This window comes from Hemiscyllium ocellatum, chromosome 26, assembly GCF_020745735.1.
Source record: "Hemiscyllium ocellatum isolate sHemOce1 chromosome 26, sHemOce1.pat.X.cur, whole genome shotgun sequence".
NCBI classification, from domain to species: domain Eukaryota; kingdom Metazoa; phylum Chordata; class Chondrichthyes; order Orectolobiformes; family Hemiscylliidae; genus Hemiscyllium; species Hemiscyllium ocellatum.
In genome coordinates, this window is record NC_083426.1 from 8,607,414 (window position 1) to 8,633,211 (window position 25,798).

A 25,798-nucleotide genomic window follows, 5' to 3' on the forward strand; every position below is an offset into this window, starting at 1 on the left:
AGAGGTAACCTGGGATAGCAGGATGTTACCTGGAGAGGTAATCTGGGTGTAGAGGAAGTTACCTGGAGAGACTGGAGATGCTGGGAAGGTGGTGTTGGGAGCATTCTCTGTTGTGTAGAGAAGGCGTGGGCAGTTTGTAAAGATGTTCAAAACTTTGCAGGGTTTTGACAGAGTAAGTAAGGAGAACCTGTGTCCCCTGAGAGAAAGGTCAATAAGCCGTGGACCACAGGTTTAATCTAAATCATGTCCAGGTGGGAAATGTGGAGAATTTTGATATTTGGTGCACATAACCTGGATTGCACTCCTGATAGGCTGGTGGAAGCAGACCCAATTGCCTCATTGAAATGGAAATCGGATTAATATCTGATTGGGAGAAAATTGTTGAATGATGGTGAGAGGATCATTGAAAGATTACAAAATAGGAGGCCATTCAGTCTATCTTACCATTCTGGCTGATTGTAAGAGCAATTCCATTAGTCTCGCTCCCTTGCCCTCTCTCCACAGCCCTGCAATCATTTCTTGCACTTTATTCAATTCAATTTGGAAAGAAAAAAAATGGAATCTGCTTCTACCACATTCCCAGGCAGTGAATTCCAGATTGCAACCTCTTGCTGAATAAAAATACTTTACTCAATTTCATCTTTGCTAATCACCTTAATTCATTATCTTATAGGTCTTGACCCCTCTGTCAATGGAAATACAGTCTCCTTACCTACCGTGCTCAGATCCTCGCTGTCAAATTTTCCTTTACCATTCTGTTCTCAATGGAGAACAACTCCAGCCTCTCCAACTCATCCTTGCCTTTGAAATCTCTATCTCAATGAAGAGCATGCAATTGGACTGATTGGATAGCTCACTTCAAGAGCCAGTCCAGAGATAATGGGCTGAACTGCCTCCTAACATGCTGTAATTCTCTGAATAAATTGTCCAACTGTATGGGAAGAAAGATAAAAACATAGGAACAGGAGTAGACCATTCCGCCCCTCAAACCTTCTCTACCATTCAGTCGGATCATGACTGATCATCCAAACCAGTCCCCTGTTCCTGCTTTTGCCTCCCATCCTTTGACCCCTTTAGCCCTGAGAACTATACCTAATGCCTTCTTGAAAACACTCAATGTTATGACCGTGACTGCTTTCTGTGGCAGACAATTCCCACTCTCTGGGTGAAGACTTTTTTCCTCATCTTGGTCTGACCCGTATGCTTGAGACTGTGGACTCCTTGGTCACTGGGAACATCCTTCTGGTGTTTGCCCTGCCTAAGTGTAAATGATGTTTTGAAATTCAGGGCTTGAGCGCAGGTAACTTCAGAAGGATGGGATCATCAGGCTTACCTTCCTCTGCAGAGTAGACAATCGCACTCTGACTGTACGGCCCCTGCCCTTTATTGTTAAAGGCCTTCACCTTCACTTCGAATCGGCTGTATGATGCAATTGTATCGTTCCGGTAAACGTATCGTGAGGAATCAGCTCCCAGAACCTTTGCATTTTTCCAGTCCTTTGTCCCTTCTTTTCGGAATGTGATGATGTAACCAAAACCATCACCGTTCTGGTACTCACGTGGCACGGGCTGAAATGAATCCATTATTAAATAGGGAAGTCAACATTTAGAAATGATGTCTAGATGCCAGTGTTGGACTGTGGTGGACAAAGTTAAAAATCAGACAACATCAGATTATAGTCCAACAGGTGTATTTGGAAGTACTTGCTTTTGGAGCACTATTCCTTGTACCTTACGAAGGAGCAGCGCTCTGAAAGCTTGTCCTACCAAATAAATCTGTTGGACTATAACCTGGTGTTATGTGATTTTTAACGTTTAGAGAGGCATTTCAAACCCTCATCCCCACCCACAGGAAGCCCTGTAGCTCAATGGTTAGCTCTGCTACCTCACAGCACTGGGGACCCAGGTTCAATTCCAGCCTTGGGTGACTGTCTGTGTGGAGTCTACACATTCTTCCCGAATCTGTGTGGGTTTCCTGTTACGGGGATCGGCCAAACTAAAATGTCTATTATGTGCGGGGTAGGTGGGTTAACCATGGGAAATGCAGAGATGGAGTGGGGGTGCTTTTTCGAGGGTTGGTGTGGATTGAATGGCTTGCTACCATACTTGGGGGGGGAGGGGTTCTATGATTCTATGGGGCCCCTGCTTCGCCCAGAGGAGCTGTTCTTTACTTGTGCCAGTGATTCTAGCTTCATCTTTAACATTTGTCTGTGATCCATCAATGACTTTCAATAGGCATTTCAATGTGTGCTTGAATGACTGGCACATAACAAGTGAAGGTGAAGCAAGAGCAGAAATCGCTGGAGAAACTCAGCAGGTCTGGCGGCATCTGTGGAGAGAGAAACAGAGTTAACATTTCAGGTCCAGTCCAGGCCAGAAATTTCTGCTTTGTTCCGGATTTCCAACATCTTTGTTTTATTTTGGATGAATGTGGCATCCTCCAATATCCAAACTCACAGGCATTTCAGAGCCAAAGGGCCTGGAGTCCAGCAGCTGCCTGAAACTTTCTTTTCCAGATTACATAAATGCTGAAACCAAATCTAGAGGCCCAGCATTTCATAATGATCAGGTGAGTCTGACCAGATGGGTCTCTTTAACTTTGAAAGGAGAAGATGGAGGGGTGACCGAATAGATTCACAGAATGGTATTGGCACAGTTAGGTCCTCAAGCCCACTAAATCCGTGCCAGTTCTCTCAAAGAGCAGTTCAGCTCATCCCATTCCCTTTTCATAGAACATAGAACATAGAAAATACAGCGCAGTACAGGCCCTTTGGCCCTCGATGTTGCATCGATCCAAGCCCACCTAACCTACACTAGCCCACTATCCTCCATATGCCTATCCAATACCCGTTTAAATGCCCATAAAGAGGGAGAGTCCATCACTGCTATTGGCAGGGCATTCCATGAACTCACGACTTGCAATCCCTTCCCACAATCCTTTTTTTTTCATTTCAGGTAATTCCATGGCTTGAGTTCAGCTCTGCACATTGGAGAGTTGTCTATCCTTGACATTGCTAATAGTTTGTGACCTGTAACAGTTTCTCCTTACCTAACAATGGCTTGTCTCTGGCCCCAATAGGTTTCTGCAAACACTTTTCTTTATACAATTGGACAAAATCCTATTCTCTCTCATTCCCTCACTAGTGCAGACAATTCCATCCTTTCATCATAATCTCTTACACATGATAGCTGATGTCACTGTTACGCTGTGATATATCACTGTCTCCATAAGACCATATGACATAGGAGCAGAAATTAGGCCATTCATCCCATTGAGTCTGGAGTGATATATTTCCTTTGGTCCAACTAGTCCATGCCGACCATAATCCCAAAGTGAATTACTCCCACCTGCCTGCACTCGGCCCATATCCCTCCAAACATTTCTTATTCATGTACTTATCTAATGGCATTTAACTGTTGTAACTGTACTTGCATCCATCATTTCCCCTGGAAGTTTATTCCACACATGAGCCACCCTTCACTTAAAAGAAAAATTGTCCCTTATGTCTGTTTAAAATCTTTCCCCTCGCACCTTAAAAACATGCCCCCTGGTATTGAAATCCCCTACCCTAGGGAAAAGACCCTTGTCATTCACCTTACCTATATCCAACATGATTTTATAAACACAGAGGTTAGAATGTGGAACTTGCTACTGTAGAGAATGGCAGAGACGAGAGTATAATTAATATAACGGGAAGTTGATAAGTACATGGATAGAAAGGAGTGGAAGCTGATCACCAGGTGATAAGGTGAGATAAAATAATGAAAAAGACCACAAAGTCATTGCTCTTTGGGACAAAGTATTCAGGCAACCTTTAGCCTCATTTGTGATTTTTTTTTTGTATTTGTGTATTTGTCCCTGATGTGTTGGCAAGAAGGAAGAGACAATAAAGGCCTTGCCTTTCACTGTCGAAAATAAAGGAATTACTTTTGTCTAGAATCTCTGCTTCTAATCTATATCTTGTAGTTTTCAGTTGGAGAGCCTTCCCACTGTAAGCCTGGGATCATCCCAGTTCCAGATGTGAACCCCTTTTAATACATACCATCCACAACATGGTCACCTCGTGCTGATCTCCACCTCCTCCACTAATGTTTGATGGAGCAACTGTTGGAGCTAGGAAACACAAATTGGAATATACTTAACTGTAAGAAAGGAGCTGTCTAAGAGACTATATCCAACATCAAGATAAACAAAAGCTTCATTTGGCTCATGATGTATTCTTGGCTGAGAGGTTGGGTATCCATTAGACTGTTAGCACATCTGACCCCCAAGGAAAACATTACTAGTTTGACAGATCTAGCTCTCTGCTGCCATTAACACAATTCAGCAAACTTTGTTTTAACCAGCATCTTATCAACTGGCACTCTTGACTTACTGGCAAACATTGTTTACCTCAAATATCGTGATCTATGAGTATTTATGCTGCACTATATTTTTATTGCTTACTGTGTGGTTTTTCATTGATTTTAGGAGGTGTGTTGATGGTCTTACATAGATGTTTTAAGAGATGCTGATGTCTTAGTCAGGGTTTACTCTGGTTATGTGTACCTCCTGATTATTTGGAATATTTGATAAACCAGCCTGGTCCCATTGATGCCAGTTAATAAAAAAAATCTGCTGCATTTTTTTTACACAAAATTGAAGGTTCGAATATCTGCTGTGATGTTTTGAAGGTTCTTGATAATTGGCTTTCCAATGCCCTGTAGTTAAAGGACCTGTTTTTAAAACAGCAAGATACCATGAATGATTTTTTAAAAGCATTTTTTTTACAGAAACTATTTCACTATAGAATTCAATGGTTATATACAGAGTATAGTGAGTCAGTGGGCATGGAAATGTAATAACTGGGTATGGTGGACGACATGAATTTTTTTTTATTTATTCATTTTTGGGATGTGGGAGTTGCTGATTGGGCCAGCATTTACTGTCCATCCCTAGTTGCCCCTTAAGAAGGTGTGGGTGAGCTGCCTCCTTGAACCGCTGCAGTCCACCTGCGGTGGGTTGCCCTTAGGGAGGGAATCCCAGGATTCTGACCCAGCAAGAGTGAAGGAACAGCGATATATTTGCAGGTCAGGATGGTGAGTGACTTGGAGGGGAACTTGCTCCCATGTACCTGCCTCCCTTGTCCTTCTAGATAGAAGTGGTCATGGGCTTGGTGAATTCTGCATATATCTTGTAGATAGTACATACTCTGCTGCTACTTAGCATTGGTGGTGGAGGGAGTGGATGCTTGTGGATGTAACACCACCAAGAGGGCTGCTTTGTCCTGGGGGGTGTCAAGGTTCTTGAGTGTTGTTGGGGCTGCAGCTGACTTGAGCCTTGTAGATGGTGAACAGGCTTTGGGGAGTCAGGAGGAGAGTTTCTTGTCACTGTATTCCCAGCTTCTGACCAATTTCGCAGCCACTGCATTCATGTGGTGAGTCCAGTTGAGTTTCTGATCAATGATAACTCTCAGGATGTTGACAGTGGGGGATTCAGTGATGGTAACACCGCTGAATGTCAAGGGGCGGTGGTTAGATTGTCTCTTGGTGGTGATGGTCTTAGCCTGGCATTTGTGTAGTGTGAATATTACTTGTCAAATGTCAGACCAAGCCTGGATATTGTACAGATCTTGCTGCATTTGAATATGGACTGCTTCAATGTCTGAGGATTCAGGAATGGAGCTGAACATAGTGCAATCATCAGTGAACATCTCCACTTCTGACCGTAATGATGGAGGGGTCATTGATGAAGCAACCGAAGATGACTGGACTTAGGACATTACCCTGAGGAACTCATACAGAGATGTCCTGGAGTACAGATGACTGGTACATGGCAAATATGTATGATGGGGTGGAGTGGGGGGCGGGGGGGAAGGGTTTTGTGGTGGGGTGTGAGTGTGTTCAAGGGGTAGGATTAGGGGACCTTCATTTCATTATTATTATTGAAGTGAAGCCCCACAGCATCAAGCCAAGCCTTTAAAACAGCCCACGCTGGTGTGTGTGTGAACCCCAGAGCCTGTCTCTGAAAGATTTCCCAGTTCAGCTGCCCTGACTGCAGCCCACTGCCAATTCTGGTCTTCAGCACACTTTGTCTCAAAGTGACTGCGTCAAGCTCTAGGAATTCTACTGGCTCCCTCTACCACCCCGGAGATGAAAATCCAGCTGAGAGCTCTCTCTCTTTCTCTTTCTCTCCACTGATGCTACCTGATCTGCTGAGTTTCCAATTCCCAGCACCTACAGCTTTTTTTTGACTCTTAGTTGCAGAGTGCCAGAGTGTTGGCTGGGGTCCCCCGCGTTTATATCAAGTTTCTGTAAAAAGCCACTATGAGGTCACAACTGAAGGCTGGTGGTGCCAAAGGCGAGGCTACTTACCAGCTTCTCTGGTGCGTATCGTTTGTGAGGGCAGGCTGGGGTCACCGGTCCCCAGGATGTTCTTCGCGATGACTCGGAATTCGTAATCCATCCACGGCGTGAGGTTGATTACCCAGGCGGTCTCCGCATTGCCCTCAATGTGTTGTGGAACTTGTCAGGTGCAGTTCAAAAGGGAAGAGTTAGACATTGGCCACTGCACAAATTGGAACAAAAACTGCATTCCCAGCTTAGGGGGCACAGCAGCCTTCTGGACTCAAAATCGAGTTCAATAACTTGAGGGCTCAAGCTCTCCCAAGTCCTTACCCCAATCCCCACACACCAAGCCTTGTTATCACATTGTCTGCTGTTACACACCACCCACTGTTAGCCACTAACAGTCCCCATTAACAGCTATTCACCCTCCGAGCTAGATCACTGCCCACTCTCTCCGACTATTCTCTCTCTTTGGGCTCTATCCCCAATCACCTATTGTTTACTCCTTACCCCCCTCCCCCCACTCTATCTTCTGCAATAAAAATGACACTCTCCTAGCTACCATCAGTTCTGATGAAGGGTCACGGGATCTGAAATGTTAACTCTGATTTCTCTCCACAGATATTGCCAATCTTCTGAGCTTTTCCAGCAATTTCTGTTTTTGCTTCCGATTTACAACATCCACGCTACTTTCAGTTTTTACTGAAAACCTGCATCTACTGGTGAATGAATGTCTACTGAGCCATTAATGAAGAGCAAGATCCCAGTTACTGCTTCTAGTTCGGATCATCTGTGGCTCAGTGGGTAGCCCCCTCGCTTCGGAGCGAGAATGCCATGTGCTCCCCTTCCAGAAAGCTGAGCATTGCATCCAGACTGGCACACCCAGTCGTGGGGTGAGTACCACACTATTGCAGGTGCCACCTTCCAAATGATTGATTGAATCGACACCCCAGTTCTCCACTTACGTGGATGTAAGAGATCCTGCTGCAAAATTATGAGGATAAGCAAGGGAATTCTCTCTGTGTCCCTGGCCTCCAACCGAAAAGAAACATGGTATTGCGATTTGTTGGACCTTGCTGTGTGCAATTTGACTGTTCAATTTCCTACATTGCATTTCACACTGACTGCACTTCAGAAGGAACTTAAATGACTGACAAGGGCTGCGGGATACTCTGAGATTGTGAACGGCGCTACATAAATGCAAGCCACTCTGTTGCCTGTCAAAGCTGCTACCACTATGGGCTCCATCTGCCAGGAACCCCCTTCCCCTTCACGGCCGAATGCTCCTGAAGAGCAAGTGGGTGGGAAGGCCAGGACAGCAGAGAGGTGGGTTGGGTTTAGCTGCGATGCCCACACTTGGTGATCAGTTCTCAGTGCTTATCTCCTTGGGGCAATTTGTTCATAGGGCTATACCCCCAGGATGCCCTTGGCACTAGGGGCCAGGGAAATGTCAACTTGAATGGAGTGGAGAGGTGGGTGGGGGGATGGGGGGGGGGGGGGGGGGGGAGGTGGAGGTGAGAGTTGAGAGGGGAGGTGAGCAGATGTGTGTGTTCCCTAAAAATATCACAGTCAGTGATTTTCACAAACGGTGAAAACAGCTAACTGCGCCACGGACAATACATGACTGCGTACTGTGCTGCACATACACACTGCACATATTTTTCAGCTGAACGCGTACTGGAGTTACAGTGGGCAGAAAGATGCACAATATTTATCATGCGGATAATCAAATTTGCAAAAGTGTGAAAGTGAGCTGCAACATCTAACTTCTTAAAATTTGTTTTCCTTATTTTTCTGCTTTGTATCTAAGATTGTGTAACTCGGTACCTTTGTACCCGAAATGGTGCTGTAGTGACAACTTGCAAACTTTTCATTATACGTCTGTGAGTACATGTAAGAATAAAGCTAATTCAATTCAATTTTACTTCAACAAACTCAGAGAACACGAGAGAAACCCAGCAGGTCTGGCTGCATCTGTGGACTGAGAAACGGAGTTCATTTTTCTAGGTCTTCTTCAGACCTGCAGCATTTTTTCAGCATTCTACAACATAGAACATAGAACACAGCATGGGCCCTTCAGCCCTTGATGTTGTGCCAACTTCTATCCTACTCTCAAATCAAAATAACCTAAATACCCTTCATCTTTCTATCATCCATGTGCCTCTCCAAGAGTCACTTAAATGTCCCTAATGTCTCTGACTCCACTACCACCGCTGGCAGTGCATTCCATGAATCCACCACTCTCTGTGTAAGGACCTGACCTCTGACATCTTCCCTAAACCTTCCTCCAATCACCTTAAAATTATGTCCCCTCATGATAGCCATTCTCTGTGTTAGTTTCCCATTTCTAGCATCGACAGTATTTTGAATTGAATGTAATCGAATTGAATTTATTGTCACGTGTACCAAGCCTCAGTGAAAAGCTTTGTTTTGCGAGCAGTAGGGGCAGATCAGAGTTAGGTAGCATAGGTAAGTAAATATTAGGTAAACAGCAGAAAAAACAAAATCACAGGTACAGGTGAATGTTAAGAGTTTGTTGGTCCATTCAGTATTCTAACAACAGTAGGGTAGAAACTGTTTTGAAACCATCTGGTGCATGTGTCCAGGCTTCTGCACCTTCTCCCTGATAGTAGAACTTGTGGAAAAGCAATGGGATGGATGGATCTTTGAGAATGCTGGCAATGATTTTACTGGACACTGCTAACTACCTGCCCCAGTTCCATTGAGACACCTTGTGTGCCTGCAGTGAGAGGCAGTTCCAATTGATTCAGGGTTCCGCATTGTGATGTTAGGCTCCAATTTTCAAAAGTAAAATGGGGGCCAAAAACCCAACAGCTCAAAAAGTGTCAGTTCTGAAAGGTGAGGCCACAATTGGAGTATTGTGTGCAGTTCTGGTCAGCACATCACAGGAAGGTCAGAACTGCCCTGGAGAGAGTGAAGAAATGATTTACAGAATAGAACATAGGGCATAGAACAATACAGCACAGAACAGGCCCTTCAGCCCATGATGTTGTGCCGAACATTTGTCCTAGCTTAAGAACCTATCCATGTACCTATCCAATTGCTGCTTAAAGGTCACCAATGATTCTGACTCTGCCACTCCCACAGGCAGTGCATTCCATGACCCCACCACTCTCTTGGTAAAGAACCTACCCCTGACATCCCCGCTATACCTTCCACCCTTCACCTTAAATTTATGTCCCCTTGTAACACTCTGTTGTACCCGGGGAAAAAGTCTGACTGTCTACTCTATCTATTCCCCTGATTATCTTATAAACCTCTATCATGTCACCTCTCATCCTTTGCTGTACCAATGAGAAAAGGCCTAGCACTCTCAACCTATCCTCGTACGAACTATTCTCCATTCCAGGCATCATCCTGGTAAATCTCCTCTGCACCCTCTCCAAAGCTTCCACATCTTTCCTAAAGTGAGTCGACCAGAACTACACACAGTACTCCAAATGTGGCCTTACCAAGGTCCTGTACAGCTGCAACATCACCTCACGACTCTTGAATTCAACCCCTCTGCTAATGAACGCTAATACACAATAGGCCTTCTTACAAGCTCTATCCACCTGAGTGGCAACTTTCAAAGAGCTATGAACATAGACCCCAAGATCCTCCACTTTACTAAGAACCCTACCGTTAACCCTGTATTCCGCATTCTTATTTGTCCTTCCAAAATAGATAACCTCACACTTGACAGGGTTGAACTCCATCTGCCACTCCTCAGCTCTGCATCATATCTAAGTCCCTTTGCAGCCGACAACAGCCCTCCTCGCTATCCACAAATCCACCAACCTTCATATTGTCTGACCCACCTTTCGACTCCCTCTTCCAAGACATTAATAAAAATTACAAACAGCAGAGGACCCAGAATTGATCCCTACGGAACTCCACTTGTAACTGGGCTCCAGGCTGAATATTTACCATCGACCACCACTCTCTGACTTCGACCGGTTAGCCAGTTCTCTATCCAACTGGCCAAATTTCCCACTATCCCATGCCTCCTGACTTTCTGCATAAGCCTACCATGGGGAACCTTATCAAATGCTTTACTAAAATCCATGTATACTACATCCACTACTTTACCCTCAGCCACATGCTTGGTCACCTCCTCAAAGAATTCAGTAAGTCTTGTAAGGCAAGACCTACCCCTCACAAATCCGTCCTGGCTGTCCCAAACCAAGCAGTGTCTTTCCAGATACTCATAAATCCTATCCCTCAGTACCCTTTCCATTACTTTGCCTACCACCAAATTAAGACTAACTGGCCTGTAATTCCCGGTGTTATCTCTATTCCCTTTTTTGAACAGGGGCACAACATTCACCACTCTCCAGTCCCCTGGTATCACCCCCATTGACAGTGAAGACGAAAAGATCATTGACAACGGCTCTACAATTTTCTCTCTTGCTTCCCACATAATCCTAGGATATATCCCGTCAGGCCCGGGGGACTTGTCTATCCTCAAGTTTTTCAAAATGCTCAACACATCTTCCTTCCTAACAAGTATCTCCTCTAGCTTACCAATCCGTTTCATACTCTACTCTTCAACAATACGGTCCCTCTCATTTGTAAATACTGAAGAAAAGTACTCATTCAAGACCTCTCCTATCTCTTCCGACTCAATACACAGTCTCCCACTACTGTCCTTGATCGGACCTACCCTCGTTCTCGTTATTCTCATGTTTCTCACATACGCATAAAAGGCCTTGGGGTTATCCTTGATCCTACCCGCCAAAGATTTTTCATGCCCTGTCTTAGCTCTCCTAACCCCTTTCTTCAGCTCCCTCCTGGCTATCCTGTATCCCTCCAATGCTCTTGTTTCCTCAACCTTATGTAAGCCTCCTTCTTTCTCTTTACTAGACATTCAACCTCCCACGTCAACCAAGGTTCCCTCACATGACCATCTCTTTCCTGCCTGACAGGTACATACATATCAAGGACACGTCGTATCTGCTCCTTGAAAAAGTTCCACATTTCAATGACATCCTTCCCTGACAGCCTATGCTCCCAACTTATGCTCCTCAGATCCTGTCTTGCAGCATCGTATTTACCCTTCCCCCAATTGTAAAACCTACCCTGTTGCACTCACCTATCTCTCTCCATAACCAAGGTGAAAGTTACAGAATTGTGGTCACCATCACCAAAATGTTCACCCACTAACAAGCCCATCACTTGTCCCGGTTCGTTACCAAGTACCAAATCCAATATGGCCTTCCCAATGGTCGGACAATCTACATACTGAGTTAGAAAAGCTTCCTAGACACACTTCACAAACACTACTTGATCTAAAGAGCTTCCAATCAATATTTGGGAAGTTGAAATCGCCCATGACTACTACCCTGTGGCTTCTGCACCTTTCCAAAATCTGTTTTCCAATCTGTTTCTCCACATCTCAGGTGACTGCTCCTTTCCTATTTCTGACTTCAGCCCATACTACCTCCAAAGGCAGATCCCCCTCGAACTGCCTTTCTGTAGTCGTTATACCATTTCTAATTAGCAACACCGCACCCCCTCCTTTTTTACCACCCTCCCTAATCTTACTGAAACATCTGTAACCAGGAACCTCCAACAACCATTCCTGTCCCTCTTCTATCCACGTTTCTGTGATGGCCACAACATTGTAGTCCCAAGTACCGATCCACGCCTTAAGTTCACCCACCTTATTTCTGATACTTCTTGCGTTGAAGTATAGACACTTGAGCCCATCTCTGTGTCCGCAAGTATTCCCTGTCAGTGCTACCTTCTCCACAGCCTCCCTACATTCTTGGGCATCCTGAAAAACAACTAATCTACTTGCTGGACTGCAAGTCCGGATCCCATCCCCCTGCCAAATTAGTTTAGACCCCCCCCGAAGAGTGCTAGCTAACCTACCTCCCAGAATATTGGTGCCCTTCTGGTTCAGGTGCAGCCTGTTGCCAGAGCTGGAGAATTGTATGTGGAAGGGGTGATTGGAGAGGTTGCGGTCATTTTCCTTGGAACAGAGAAGGCTGAGGGTTGAAACAGTTGAGGTCCTGGATTCGGACAGGATGAAAACAGACCCTTTGGTCCAACCAGGTAAAAACAATGACTGCAGATGCTGGAAATCAGATTCTGGATCAGTGGTGCTGGAAGAGCACAGCAGTTCAGGCAGCATCCAAAGTGCAGCAAAATCGACGTTTCGGACATAAGCCCTTCATCAGGAATAAAGGCAGTGAGCCTGAAGCGTGGAGGGATAAGCTAGAGGAGGGTGGGGGTGGGGACAAAGTAGCATAGAGTAATGGGTGAATGGGGGAGGGGAGGAAGGTGATAGGTCAGGGAGGAGAGGGTGGAGTGGATAGATGGAAAAGGAGATAGGCAGGTAGGACAAGTCCGGACAAGTCATGGGGACAGTGCTGAGCTGGAAGTTTGGAACTAGGGTGAGGTGGGGGAAGGGGAAATGAGGAAATTGTTGAAGTTCACGTTGATGCCCTGGGGCTGAAGTGTTCTGAAGCGGAAGATGAGGCGTTCTTCCTCCAGGCATCTGGTGGTGAGGGAGCGGCGGTGAAGGAGGCCCAGGACCTCCATGTCATCGGCAGAGTGGGAGGGGGAGTTGAAATGTTGGGCCACGGGACGGTGTGGTTGATTGGTGCGGGTGTCCCGGAGATGTTCCCTAAAGCACTCTGCTAGGAGGCGCCCAGTCTCCCCAATGTAGAGGAGACCACATCGGGAGCAACGGATACAATAAATGATATTAGTGGATGTGCAGGTAAAACTTTGATGGATGTGTAAGGCTCCTTTAGGGCCTTGGATAAAGGTGAGTGAGGAGGTGTGGGTGCAGGTTTTACAGTTCTTGCGGTGGCAGGGGAAAGTGCCAGGATGGAAGGGTGGGTTGTAGGGGGGCGTGGACCTGACCAGGTAGTCACGGAGGGAACGGTCTTTGCGGAAGACGGAAAGGGGTGGGGAGGGAAATATATCCCTGGTCTTTTTGGAGGTGGCGGAAATGTCGGCGGATGATTTGGTTTATGCAAAGTTTGGTAGGGTGGAAGGTGAGCACCAGGGGCGTTCTGTCCTTGTTACGGTTGGAGGGGTGGGGTCTGAAGGCAGAGATGCGGGATGTGGACGAGATGCGTTGGAGGGCATCTTTAACCACGTGGGAAGGGAAATTGCGGTCTCTAAAGAAGGAGGCCATCTGGTGTGTTCTGTGGTGGAACTGGTCCTCCTGGGAGCAGGTACGGCAGAGGCGGTGGAATTGGGAATATGGGATGGCATTTTTGCAAGAGGTAGGTGGGAATAGGTGTAATCCAGGTAGCTGTGGGAGTAGGTGGGTTTGTAAAAAATGTCAGTGTCAAGTTGGTCGTCATTAATGGAGATGGAGAGGTCCAGGAAGGGGAGGGAGGTGTCAGAGATGGTCCAGGTAAATTTAAGGTCAGGGTGGAATGTGTTGGTGAAGTTGATGAATTGCTTAACCTCCTTGCGGGAGCACGAGGTGGCGCCAATGCAGTCATCAGTCCATGCTGACAATGTTCCCAAACTAAACACGTCCCACCTGCCTGCACTTTGCCCATATTCCTTCAAATATTTCCGATTCACATACTTGTCTAAATGTCTTTTAAATGTTGTAACTGTACCTGCATCCACCACTTCCTTTGGAAATTCATTCCACACACGAATCACTGTCTGTGTAAAAAGATGTCCCTCATATATTTTTAAAATTTCCATTTCCAGCAACGTCCTGATAAATCTGGTTTATTAATATCCTTCCTATAACAGGGTGTCCAAAACTGCACACAGTACTCCAGAAGAGTAGACAGGAGCAACCTGTTTCCCTTGGCAGAGAGTTCAAACACCAAGGGTCAGAGATTCACACTGAATGGCAGAAGGATTAGAGAGACTTGAGGAAAAACTTTCCTACACAGAAGATGGTGGGTGTCTGGAATTTGCTGCCTGAGTTGCTGAGACCCTAAACTCTTTCAAATAGTAGCTGGATCTGCACCTTAAGTGCTTTACACTGCAGGGCTATGGGCTGTGTGCAGGAAGATGGGATTAGAAAGGTTATTGGGATGTCTTTGTGTTGGCATGGACCACTTGGGCCAAATAACCACCTAACCCTAACCATATCACTTCTAATAGTTCCATGCCTCTAGTTGCCAGGAATGTGATGCAGAGAAAGGTGGGGAGGTATGTGTGTGGTGTTTCAACTACTTGATGGGCAGGAGGCATTGACAAACCTCAGTAGGTGCATTCCTGGAGGTTTCATCACATGCCCTCAAAACAACCTCCCTTCCCTCTCAGAAATTGTTGGAGAAACTCAAGTTTAGCAGCAACAGTGGAGAGAAAGCAAAGTTAATGTTTCGAGTCCAACAACGCTTTTTCCTTTCCCTATGTCTGCATCAATAAAAGAAAAGGATTTATATCATGTTTCTTCGTAACCATCGAATGTCTCTAAGAGCTTTCCAACCAATTAAGCACATTTGAAGAGTAATCACTGTTGTAATTTGGGAAATACTGTAGTCAATTTGTGCTCAGCCAAGAATCCACACTTCAGCTGCCACTGCTCTGACCTAGCTTACTGTATCCGGTGATCCTGTTGTGGTCTTCTTGATATCGGCGAGACCAAACGTAAACTAAAGGCATGTTTCGCAGAGCACCTCAGCCAGGCCCTCAGGGGCTGACTTGACCTTCCAGTCACCGCCCACGTCAATTCCCCTTCCCACTCCCTCTCTGATCTGACCATCCCTGGCCTCCTCCATTGCCACAGTGAATCAGACCGCAAATTGGTGGAACAACACTATATCTTCTGCCTGGGCAGCCTGCAGCCCAGAAGACTCTTGATTGAATTCTCAAATTTCAGTTAACCTTCCAACCCATCCCCCGATTTCCTTTCCAGCCCCTCCTCCTTGTACCATTCCTCTGGCCACCCCTTCCTTCCAGCCACCAACCAGGTTAATTCCTCCCATTGACCAACTGGGCTGTACTCTCTACCTGTATTCACTAATCACTACCTCGCCCATTCATCCGTCTCCCCACCCAAAACCCTCCCCCACACACCCGCCCCCTTTATCTGCAGCTGACCTTACACCTACCCCCTCAGTCCTGAGGATGGGTTATGCCCGAAACATTGACTTCTCTACCTCCTGATGCTGCCTGCTTGCCGTGTTTTTCCAGCTTCCTGTTTGTTTACTTTGGATTCCAGCATATATTTCTAACTAAGAATCCACAGACAGCAATCTGATAACATAAGAACACATAGACTGGGTGGTTAAGTAGGCATTTAGCACGCTTGCCTTCATTACTCAGATTTTTGAGTAAAGGAGTTGGGACGTCATATTGAGGTTGTACAGGACTTTGATGAGACCTCTTCTAGAGTACTGTGTCCAGTTCTGGTCGCCCTGTTATAGGAAGAATATTATTAAACTGGAGAAAATATTTACTAGGATGTTTCTGGGAATGAAAGGATTGAGTTATAAGGAGAGGTTGAACAGGCTGGGATTTTTTTCACTAGAGCATAGGAGATTGAGGTTTATAAAATCATGAGGGGTATAAATAAAGAGAGTGGCAGGTGTATTTTCCTGAGGGTGGAGTATTTCAAGATGGGGCATTATATTTTTTAAGGTGAGAGGATTCAGGTGTAAAAAATACATGAGAGGCAACTAGCTTGCAGACACTGTAGTTTGTGTGTGCAATGAATTTTCAGAGGAAGAGGTGGATGCAGGTACAGTTACAATGTTTAAAAGACATTTGGATAAGTTCATAAATAGGAAATGTTTGGAGGGATTATAGGCCAAGTTCAGGCAGGGGGAAATGGATTAGTTTCGGACCATGATCAGTGTGGACTGATTGGACCTAAGGGTCTCTTTCAATGCTGTCTGACTCTATAATTCAATGACTATAAGAAATAGGAGCAAGTTAGGCCCTTCATCCCCTCAAGCCCACCCTACCCCACCATTCCATAAGATCATGGCTGATCTGTCCCAGGCTTCGATTCCTCTATTATGCAAGTTCCTCATAGCCCTCAACTCCTCGATAGTTCAAAAATCTATCGCCCTCCTTTTTAAATACTACCAGTGATCTAACCTCCACAGCTCTCCGGGGTACAGAGTCCCAGATATTCATTACCCTCTGGGAGATGAAATTCCTTCACATCTCACTTTGAAAATAGCATCCCTTATTCTGTAATTACATCCCAAGAGAGTTCAAGAGAGTCTGACTAGTGGAAACATCTACCCTGCCGAAATGGTCAGATATTTATTTATTTTTATAATTCTGGATAAATATTGGAATGGACACTGGGGATAACTCCCCTGTTCATCTGGCATCAGTGGGATCTTTTATATCTGAGCAGGCAGATGGGGTCTTGGTTTAACGTGTCATCTGAAAAATCACAACTCCAACATTGCGGCCTGCTCTCATTGCTGGGGTAATGATGGTGTAGTGCTAACATCACTGGACCAGTGATCACAACTGGACACAGTACTCTGAAAAAGGCCTCACCAATGTCCTGTACAACCTCAATATGACTTCCCAACTCCTTTAGGAAAAAGTGAGGTCTGCAGATGCTGGAGATCAGAGCTGAAAATGTGTTGCTGGAAAAGCGCAGCAGGTCAGGCAGCATCCAAGGAACAGGAAATTTGACGTTTCGGGCATAAGCCCTTCTTCAGGAATGAGGAAAGTGTGTCCAACAGGCTAAGATAAAAGGTAGGGAGGAGGGACTTGGTGGGGGGGGTCGGGGGGGCGATGGAGATGTGATAGGTGGAAGGAGGTCAAGGTGAGGTTGATAGGCCGGAGTGGAGTGGGGGCGGAGAGGTCAGGAAGAAGATTGCAGGTTAGGAAGGCGGTGCTGAGTTCGAGGGATTCGACTGAGACAAGGTGGGGGAGGGGAAATGAGGAAACTGGAGAAATCTGAGTTCATTCCTTGTGGTTGGAGGATTCCCAGGCGGAAGATGAGGTGCTCTTCCTCCAACCGTCGTGTTGTTATGGTCTGGCGATGGAGGAGTCCAAGGACCTGCATGTCCTTGGTGGAGTGGGAGGGGGAGTTAAAGTGTTGAGCCACGGGGTGGTTGGGTTGGTTGGTGAGGGTGTCTCAGAGGTGTTCCCTGAAACGTTCCGCAAGTAGGCGGCCTGTCTCCCCAATATAGAGGAGGCCACATCGGGTGCAGTGGATGCAACAGATGATCGTGTTGTTATGGTTTGGCGATGGAGGAGTCCAAGGACCTGCATGTCCTTGGTGGAGTGGGAGGAGGAGTTAAAGTGTTGAGCCACAGGGTGGTTGGGTTGGTTGGTGCGGGTGTCCCAGAGGTGTTCTCTGAAATGCGTTGTTATGGTCTGGTGATCGCCACCTCCAAACGGACCCCACCACCAGGGATATATTTCCCTCCCCTCCCCTATCAGTGTTCCGAAAAGACAACACCCTCTGTGACTCCCTCGTCAGGTCCACACCCCCCACCAACCCAACCTCCACTCCCCGCACCTTCCCCTGCAACCGCAAGATATGCAAAACTTGCGCCCACACCTCCTCCCTTACTTCTCTCCAAGGCCCCAAGGGATCCTTCCATATCCACCACAAATTCACCTGCACCTCCACACACATCATTTACTGCATCCGCTGCACCCGATGTGGCCTCCTCTATATTGGGGAGACAGGCCGCCTACTTGCAGAACATTTCAGAGAACACCTCTGGGACACCCGGACCAACCAACCCAACCACCCCGTGGCTCAACACTTTAACTCCCCCTCCCACTCCACGAAGGACATGCAGGTCCTTGGACTCCTCCATCGCCAGACCATAACAACACGACGGTTGGAGGAAGAGCGCCTCATCTTCCGCTTGGGAATCCTCCAACCACAAGGGATGAACTCAGATTTCTCCAGTTTCCTCATTTCCCCTCCCCCCACCTTGTCTCAGTCGGTTCCCTCAACTCAGTACCGCCCTCCTAACCTGCAATCTTCTTCCTGACCTCTCCGCCCCCACCCCACTCCGGCCTATCACCCTCACCTTGACCTGCTTCCACCTATCCCACCTCCATCGCCCCTCCCCCAAGTCCCTCCTCCCTACCTTTTATCTTAGCCTGCTGGACACACTTTCCTCATTCCTGAAGAAGGGCTTATGCCCGAAACGTCGAATTTCCTGTTCCTTGGATGCTGCCTGACCTGCTGCGCTTTTCCAGCAACACATTTTCAGCTCCCAACTCGTTTACTCAAAGGTCTGAGCAAAGAAGGCAAGCATGCTAAATGCCTACTTAACCACACTGTCTACAGTGACGCAAAATTCAAAGAATTATGTACCGGAATCTCTCGGTCTTTCTGCTCTGCAACACTGCCCAAGTTCAACGTGGCTGCATAACCATTGTTGTACAACCCAATCAATTCACTAACTTCTTCTGTGGAAGGAAGTCTGGTCTACCTTTGATGTCAGACCCACAGCAATGTGTTTGCATCTTTGGGCAAATATGAGTGAACAATAAACACTGGCCCAGCCAATGACACCCACAATTTCATTGACACATTACAGAAAAAAGGTTATTGCAGAAGTGTTACTGTACAGAAGGAGGTCATCCTATCTACACCAGTGCTTCAAATGAGCATCATTATCCAGTGCTCATTTCTTGCTTTGTCCCCATACCTTTACACATTATCTCTAACCAGCCTTGGATTATGTATCTGGAGAGGGGTACAAACTGAGCCGTAGCTTTCAAATCAAATGAAGTGTTGAAACAAAATTAGAACATAAATGGGTCTTTCACTGCCCTTAATTCTGCAAGCCCTTTAATTTTTCTCTGGGTTCTTGGTTGTAGCAGTTGCCTGGTGATTAACCTTCGGTTTGTGGAATCTGTAAGGGAATCTGGGAGTGCTGTGTAGGCTGGGTTTGCTGCCTCAGCCCACACATTCGCCCGAGGTCTGGGAATCCTTGAACATTCTCCTGCATCTGAAAGTTCAATATCTTCATGAGATGCAACACCAGCAGAACAGAAAAAAAACAAACAAACAGCATTCTCCTCCTCCGCACTGCCACCCACAGCCAATTATTCCAGATGAAAGAAAGGTCTACATTCCCAACAAGCTGCTCCTGGTAAATTTTGCTTTGGCCTTTTGTGTGGATCAGCTAGAAATCTCGCTGTGGTGAATTTAAAATGATTGATTTCAGTAATCTCTCTCCACCCCACCTCCACAACCATGCTGGTTGTTGGCAGTACGGTGTAGTCACGGGGAAAATTCATAACACCTTTGCACTTGAACTCTCAACAGTGTGGAGGGTGGACTTGGCAGTCCCTTTATGAGAAATGAAACCACCACAAGTACAATCAAAAACAAAAAAGAGACTAACTTAATCTTCTGAAAACAAAAATAAAATCCACAGATGCTGCCTGATCTGCTGCGATTTCCAGCATTTTTTGTTTTCAATGCTTTTCCAGCAACTGTAGTAATCTTTTTGCACTTATTGGAGAACTTGAAAAAAAATGATTCTCTTAAGAGATTAGGCAAAAGGACCAGATTCTCCTCTTTTGTTTCAATTCCAATTTTTACTTTCAGACATCTCATGAGTACTTAAAACAAAATGTGTTTTATGCATCCTTCACATTGCACAGTATAACACAACCAATCATTAATAGATCCTGTATTCCCAATTCTTTTCAAGTCATTTTTTCCACATGCCGAAATAATACAAAAGTGATTAAAGACAAAATTACCATCTGTATTCTGATAACACACTATCCCATATTTTCATTGTAACCCAAGTTGCTCCACTTTGAAGGTATCTAATCATTTCTTCAGGTTAGAACTTTTCTAGGTGAAATAATCTGACAATTGATAGCTTGTCTCAATCAGTTTTACTTAGAAATCTCTTTTCTTTCCAACAATTCCTTCACCATGGCAAGGTCAGTCCACAACATTTTTCATCCTTTTCTACTGGTAAGAAGTTACACAATGCCAGGTTTATTTGAAGTCACAATCTTTAGGAGCTCTGCTCCTTCAGGTGAAGTGATGAAGGAGCAGCGCTCCGAAAGCTTGTGATTTCAAATAAACCTGTTGGACTATAACCTGGTGTCATGTGACTTCTGACTTTGTCCACCCCAGCCCAACACCGGCACCTCCACATCATGGCTTCTATGAGTGACAGTGTTGCAGCTGCTGAAGTGCTTTTAACTATACTTTTTTTATTTTCTTGGTTTCCCAAGTCAATGGACAACTTATATTTTTCGTTCCCTTAAATAATATGACGAACACTACCACATTAGAATACCCATTTAAAAGTCTCTTATGTGAAACATTGCTAAAAATGATTAACTTCATATTTTTTGGATTGCCAAAGCTGGAAGTGTGGGTGCACCTTTCCCTGAATTAAAATTAAAATTTAAATTCAGTAACATTTTATTTGTTCTGAGGATCTGCCTCGATACCCAAGGTTAATAGATTTCAAGCCAATGAACAAGACTGGAAACAGGAGATGTATCTTTTCTTTTCGAATATATTGATTTCCTCAACCTCACAATTTTCATCCCACACCCACTGTCCCTGCTGTCCTCTACATGTGGATTCCTTTTAATCAACCTGTTCAGAGATAGACCTTCAGGTTCAGAGGTAGAGACATTATCATTGCACCACAACAGCCCTGCCTCTATGGATGTAATTAATAACCATCATCTGTCTCTCCTAACCTTAAGTAAAGACATTAACAAACTTAACAATGTGACTAATAAAACATTAACGCGTTTGCCTTTGTCTCTGAAAAATGAATACAAATGGCATCATCACCCCCAAAACCTTTAAACAGGGAAAATATATCTAGTAAAGTGCTGGCTATACCTGTTCTGACAGTCTTCCATTCATCAGAGAGTGATGTCCTGGCTTGTACTATGTACTTGCCAATTGGACTGTGGTTATCATAGCCTCTGCTCCAACTCAGCAGCACCGAACTATCGTTAATTTCTTTCACCACAACACCTCCTGGAGGACCGGGTGGACCTGGAAAGCAACAATACCTTGCATTTATATAGTGCCTTTAATGTCGAAAATCCTCTTGACAAGAGAATTATTAGACAAAATTTGACACTGAGATACAACTGCATATATCAAGCTAGGTGACCAAAAATATGGACAAAGAGGTGGGTTTGAAGGAATTTCCCATAGGCAGAGAGCTCTAGGGTGGAGACTTCTAAATGCATTAGCAGCCAATGGTGGGAATGACTAAAATCGGAGGTGCTCAAGAAGCCAAACGTGGAGGAACACAGAGAGCGTGGTGGATTGTGATGCTGGAGGGGGATATAGGGATAGAGAATGATAAGGGACTTGGAAATGAAAATGAGAATTTTAGGGGGGGGCATTTCAGAGCTTAAAAATGAAACAGTTGAATGTACAATCATTGATGCAAGCATATCTAGAATTGGAAAAGATATTAGATATCTTGGAACAACTGCACTGGGATGCAAGCAAGAGACAAAATGTAATATTCTAAAATGTGATTGGGGAATGAAGATTTAACCTTGGGATTGAAAGAAATAAGTACAATTGCACAGGAACAGGCTGAAACAATGAGCCCATCATTTCTCTGTGAAAATTTGGTATCTGGCATTTACACTGTTCTTTTTTTGTCAGCCTTAGGTTTGTAGAATCTTACAACACAAAAATGGGCCATTAGGCTGATAATGTGTTTGTTGATCTGTTAAAATAGCTGCTTAATTTGGTCCCAAATCCCTGTTTATGCACCATAACTGTGCAAATTAGTCCCCTTTGAAATCTCTTTGTTTCATGAAAGATGCAATGGAATAGTACATCACATTTTTAGTTTGCTTGAAAAATTAACAGAAAATTTTGCTGCACCTTCCCACTAATTCTTTTGCCAATTATTTTGAACTCACCTTCATGAAACGTGATTTATGTGCTTTCAAATGAAATTCAACATTAAGTAGACCTTTCCTTTTTATTCTGTAAATTTTGGAGACGCACATTTTCCAGCCTGCTGTATTTATTTGCATACTGAAATATTCATAATTATGCAATCATGTTATTACTTTAGCCTTTTTTTTATCTTAATGCTTGTGTATAACTAGGTTGTGAATTCTGATCGCTTGTTTTAATTGCATCATCAGTATCAACTAGCCCTCAACTGACCCGTTATCAATGGAAAAGTCAGATCCCTGACAGTGACCTAGCTTGATAGGTCATGACTTTACTTGTTTTGGTTTTAATGAAGTGGTCTCTTGCTGAAACATATGCAATAGATTTTGCTTCAATATCAAAACTGAAGATTTTTTTTAACCAAATGATAAAATAGAACAATCCAAACCCTCTGTGTTTCGTGCAAGTTCAAAGATTTTAAACACACTGTGAAAGTAAAGTCCAATTAATCCCAAAATACTCCTTTACAAATCGATAAGAAACAAACGATTTTTATATAGCACATAAAACATCCCTAGTACCTCTCAAAGTGGCCAAAGTACCTCTCATATTGTGCTCATAGCAGTATCCTTGAGTCTAACACCTCTATAGGGTTATGTCACCCAGGACTTCAAACTGGAACTGCAATAGTTTCTTCCTGGAGCTCGGACACACATGAGCTTTACTGCATTTAGCTGAAACAACCAAATCTGCAGTTGTATCTGGTCTGTAACCAACACCAACTCTTTATTCTAAAAACCTAACTTAAGGGGAGGAGATAGAGTTATTTATATTAGTGCTATTCTGTTAATCCAGAGATCCAGGTAATTCCCAGGTTCAAATCCCACTATGGTAGCTGGTGGAAATTGAATTAATTAAAATCTGGAAGTTAGCATCCAATGGTTACAATAATTGTTGGGAAAACCCAGCTGAAAATTTGCCATCCTTATTTGGTCTGGGCTACATGCAACTCCAGACACACTGCAACATAATGGACACTTAACTGCTCCACAAGCAATTGGCGGTGGGCAGAAAATGCTGGCCCAGCCAGTGATGCTGATATTCTTGGAATGCATTCAAAAAACTACATCTGTAGAATCAGAGGAGGTAGGTTCCAAACTAAGATGAGGAGAAACTATTTCTCTCAGAGAGTTTTGAGTCTGTGGAACTCAGAGTGCAGTGGAGATTGAATCAATCAACAGGTTCAAGAAAGAAATAAATATGTTTCCAATGAAAAGCGGGATAAAGGGCTATGGAGAGCAGGCAAGAGAGTGGAGCTGAGACCAGGATAGGATCAGCCAGGAGCATGTTAAATGGTGGTGTGGAATGCTCTACCTGCTAATGTAGTCAACTCAGCCACATTAGGGAGATTTAAACAATTCTTAGATAAGCACATGGATGATTTTGGGATAGTGTAGGGGGAATGAGCTGAGAATAGTTGGGCGGCATGGTGGGTCAGTGGTTAGCACTGCTACCTCACAGCACCAGGGTCCCAGGTTCAATTCCAGCCTCGGGTGACTGTCAGTATGGAGTTTGCACATTCTCCCCGTGTCTGCGTGGTTTTCCTCCGGTTTCCTCCCACAGTCTAAAGATGTGCAGTTCAGGTGAATTGGCCATGTTAAATTGCCCATAGCGTTAGGTGCATTAGTCAGAGGGAAATGGGTCTGGGTGGGTTACTGTTTGGAGGGTCAGTGTGGACTTGTTGGGCTGAAAGGCCTGTTTCACACTGTAGGGTGCCTAATCTAATAGTTCACAGGTCGGTGCAACATCGAGGGCCAAGTACCGTGTTCTGTGCTGTATTGTTCTGTGTTCTATGGTGTGAGTTTGAAGAGCTGAATTGCTTATTCATATGTCTCTATGACATGTTCCAATTTGTTACCCATCCTTATTTACCCTTGAACCGAATAGCTTGCCAGGGCCATTTCAGAGGGCATTTAGAGTTAACAGCATTCCTGTGGTCTGGATTATATGTAGGCCAGACCAGGTAAGGACAGCAGATTTTATTTTATAACAGATATTAGTGACAGATTTTTACAACAATTAGTAGTAGTTATAATGGTCATCATCACTGAGACTAGCTGTCAATTCCAGAATTATTAATTGAATCCCATTAAAAACAAAATTCCCTAGTTGTTCTTGAACCATGTCCATGTGGGGAAATGGGAAGGTATGCATTCTGACAGGAAGAACAGAAGAGCTGAATATTATTTAAATAGGGAATAACTGCAGAAATCTGTTGGTAGAGGGATTTGGGGGTATCCTCATGTATGAATCATATCATTAAGTGGGTAGCAGGGGAGGTTCATTGAATGTTGACCTTTATTTCAAAGGGAATGGATTATTAAAGTTGAGAAGTTTTGCAGATACTATACGAAGTACAAATCAGACCACAGTGGGAACACTGTGAACAGTTTTGGGGTCCTTATCCATTGGAGACAATCCAATGAAGGTTTACTTGGTTGACTCCAGGTCAAAAGGGATTTTGTTCTGAGGAGGGGTAGAGTAATTGGGACTGTACTCATTGGAGTTTTGGAAAAGAACAGGAGACCTTATTCAAATAGATAACATTCTTTAGGGGGTTGACAGAACAGGTGCAGAAAGGTTATTTTTCCTCGTGGGAGACCTGAAGGCATAATCTCAGAGTGAGGAGTGACCCACTTAAGATAGAGATGAAGAGGAATTTCTTCACTCAGTGAATGTGTGGAATTCTTTACCACAGAGGGCTGTTGAGGATGGGTCATTCAGTATATTCAAGGCTGAGAGAAGTAGATTTTTAGTCAGTAAAGGAATCATGGGTTATGGGGAAAAGGCAGGAAAGTACAGTTGAGGACTGTTAGATCTCACTGAGTGGGAGAGCAGATGCAATAGACTGAATGGCCTCCTTCTGATTCAGTGTCTTATGCTCTTGTGTCACCGACGGGCAGCTGCATGGTCTGGATTGGCATCAGGATTTTCTAGATCTGTTTGGAGATTTGACTGTGTTACCAACTGCCCCAGCTCATTGGACATGCAATAGGTGCATCACCACAGCCAGCCCCCTCCCATAAGCCAATGGGAGAGCAGAAGCACTCTCCACTACATAATTGGAAGATTGACTGAATATCCGTCAAATAGCTTTTCTCTCTAATTACTCTCCAAGAGTTTTAACAATCATAAACGGAGGAGCTCAAAAATGTAAGCAAAATTTAATTTTTAAAATTGATTCTTTTAAAACTTTTTCAGGAATGGCTACAGCACATACAGTTCATTCAGGTCATTGCGTCCATTGTGGCTCTCTGCCACAGCACCTCGTCCATACCCAAACCTCAACTGCAAACCCCTGTAAATCCTTTCACAATAGACAATGGTCCTTTGAAGGCCTTGACTGAAGTTACCCCCACCACATTCTCAGATATTCTCAATCACTCACTGCAAAAATAAAATTCTTCCTTGTCGCTTTTGTTTCTTTTGCTAATCACTTTAAACGCTTGTTCTCTGGCTCTTGTTTATTTTGCCACAGAAGGCCGTTGAGGCCAGGTCATTGAGTATATTTTAGACTGAGAGAGATAGGGTCTTGAATATCAAGGGATCAAGGGTTATGGGGAGAAAGCGGGAGAATGGGGTTGAGAAACTTGTCAGGCATGATGGAATGAAA

At 44.6% G+C, this 25,798-nt stretch overlaps 1 protein-coding gene across 2 annotated transcripts in view; it reads right to left on the reverse strand.

Moving 5' to 3' along the window:
- Positions 1–25,798, reverse strand: part of cntn2 (contactin 2) — a 224,344-nt gene that overhangs the window by 24,988 nt on the left and 173,558 nt on the right. For both annotated transcript variants that reach the window (XM_060845329.1, XM_060845328.1), the window contains exons 15-18: positions 21,094–21,252; positions 6,354–6,503; positions 4,043–4,113; positions 1,334–1,568 (exon numbers count right to left, since the gene is read on the reverse strand). In XM_060845329.1, the coding sequence (XP_060701312.1) occupies positions 1,334–1,568; positions 4,043–4,113; positions 6,354–6,503; positions 21,094–21,252 (615 nt within the window). The remainder of the gene's footprint in view (positions 1–1,333; positions 1,569–4,042; positions 4,114–6,353; positions 6,504–21,093; positions 21,253–25,798) is intronic.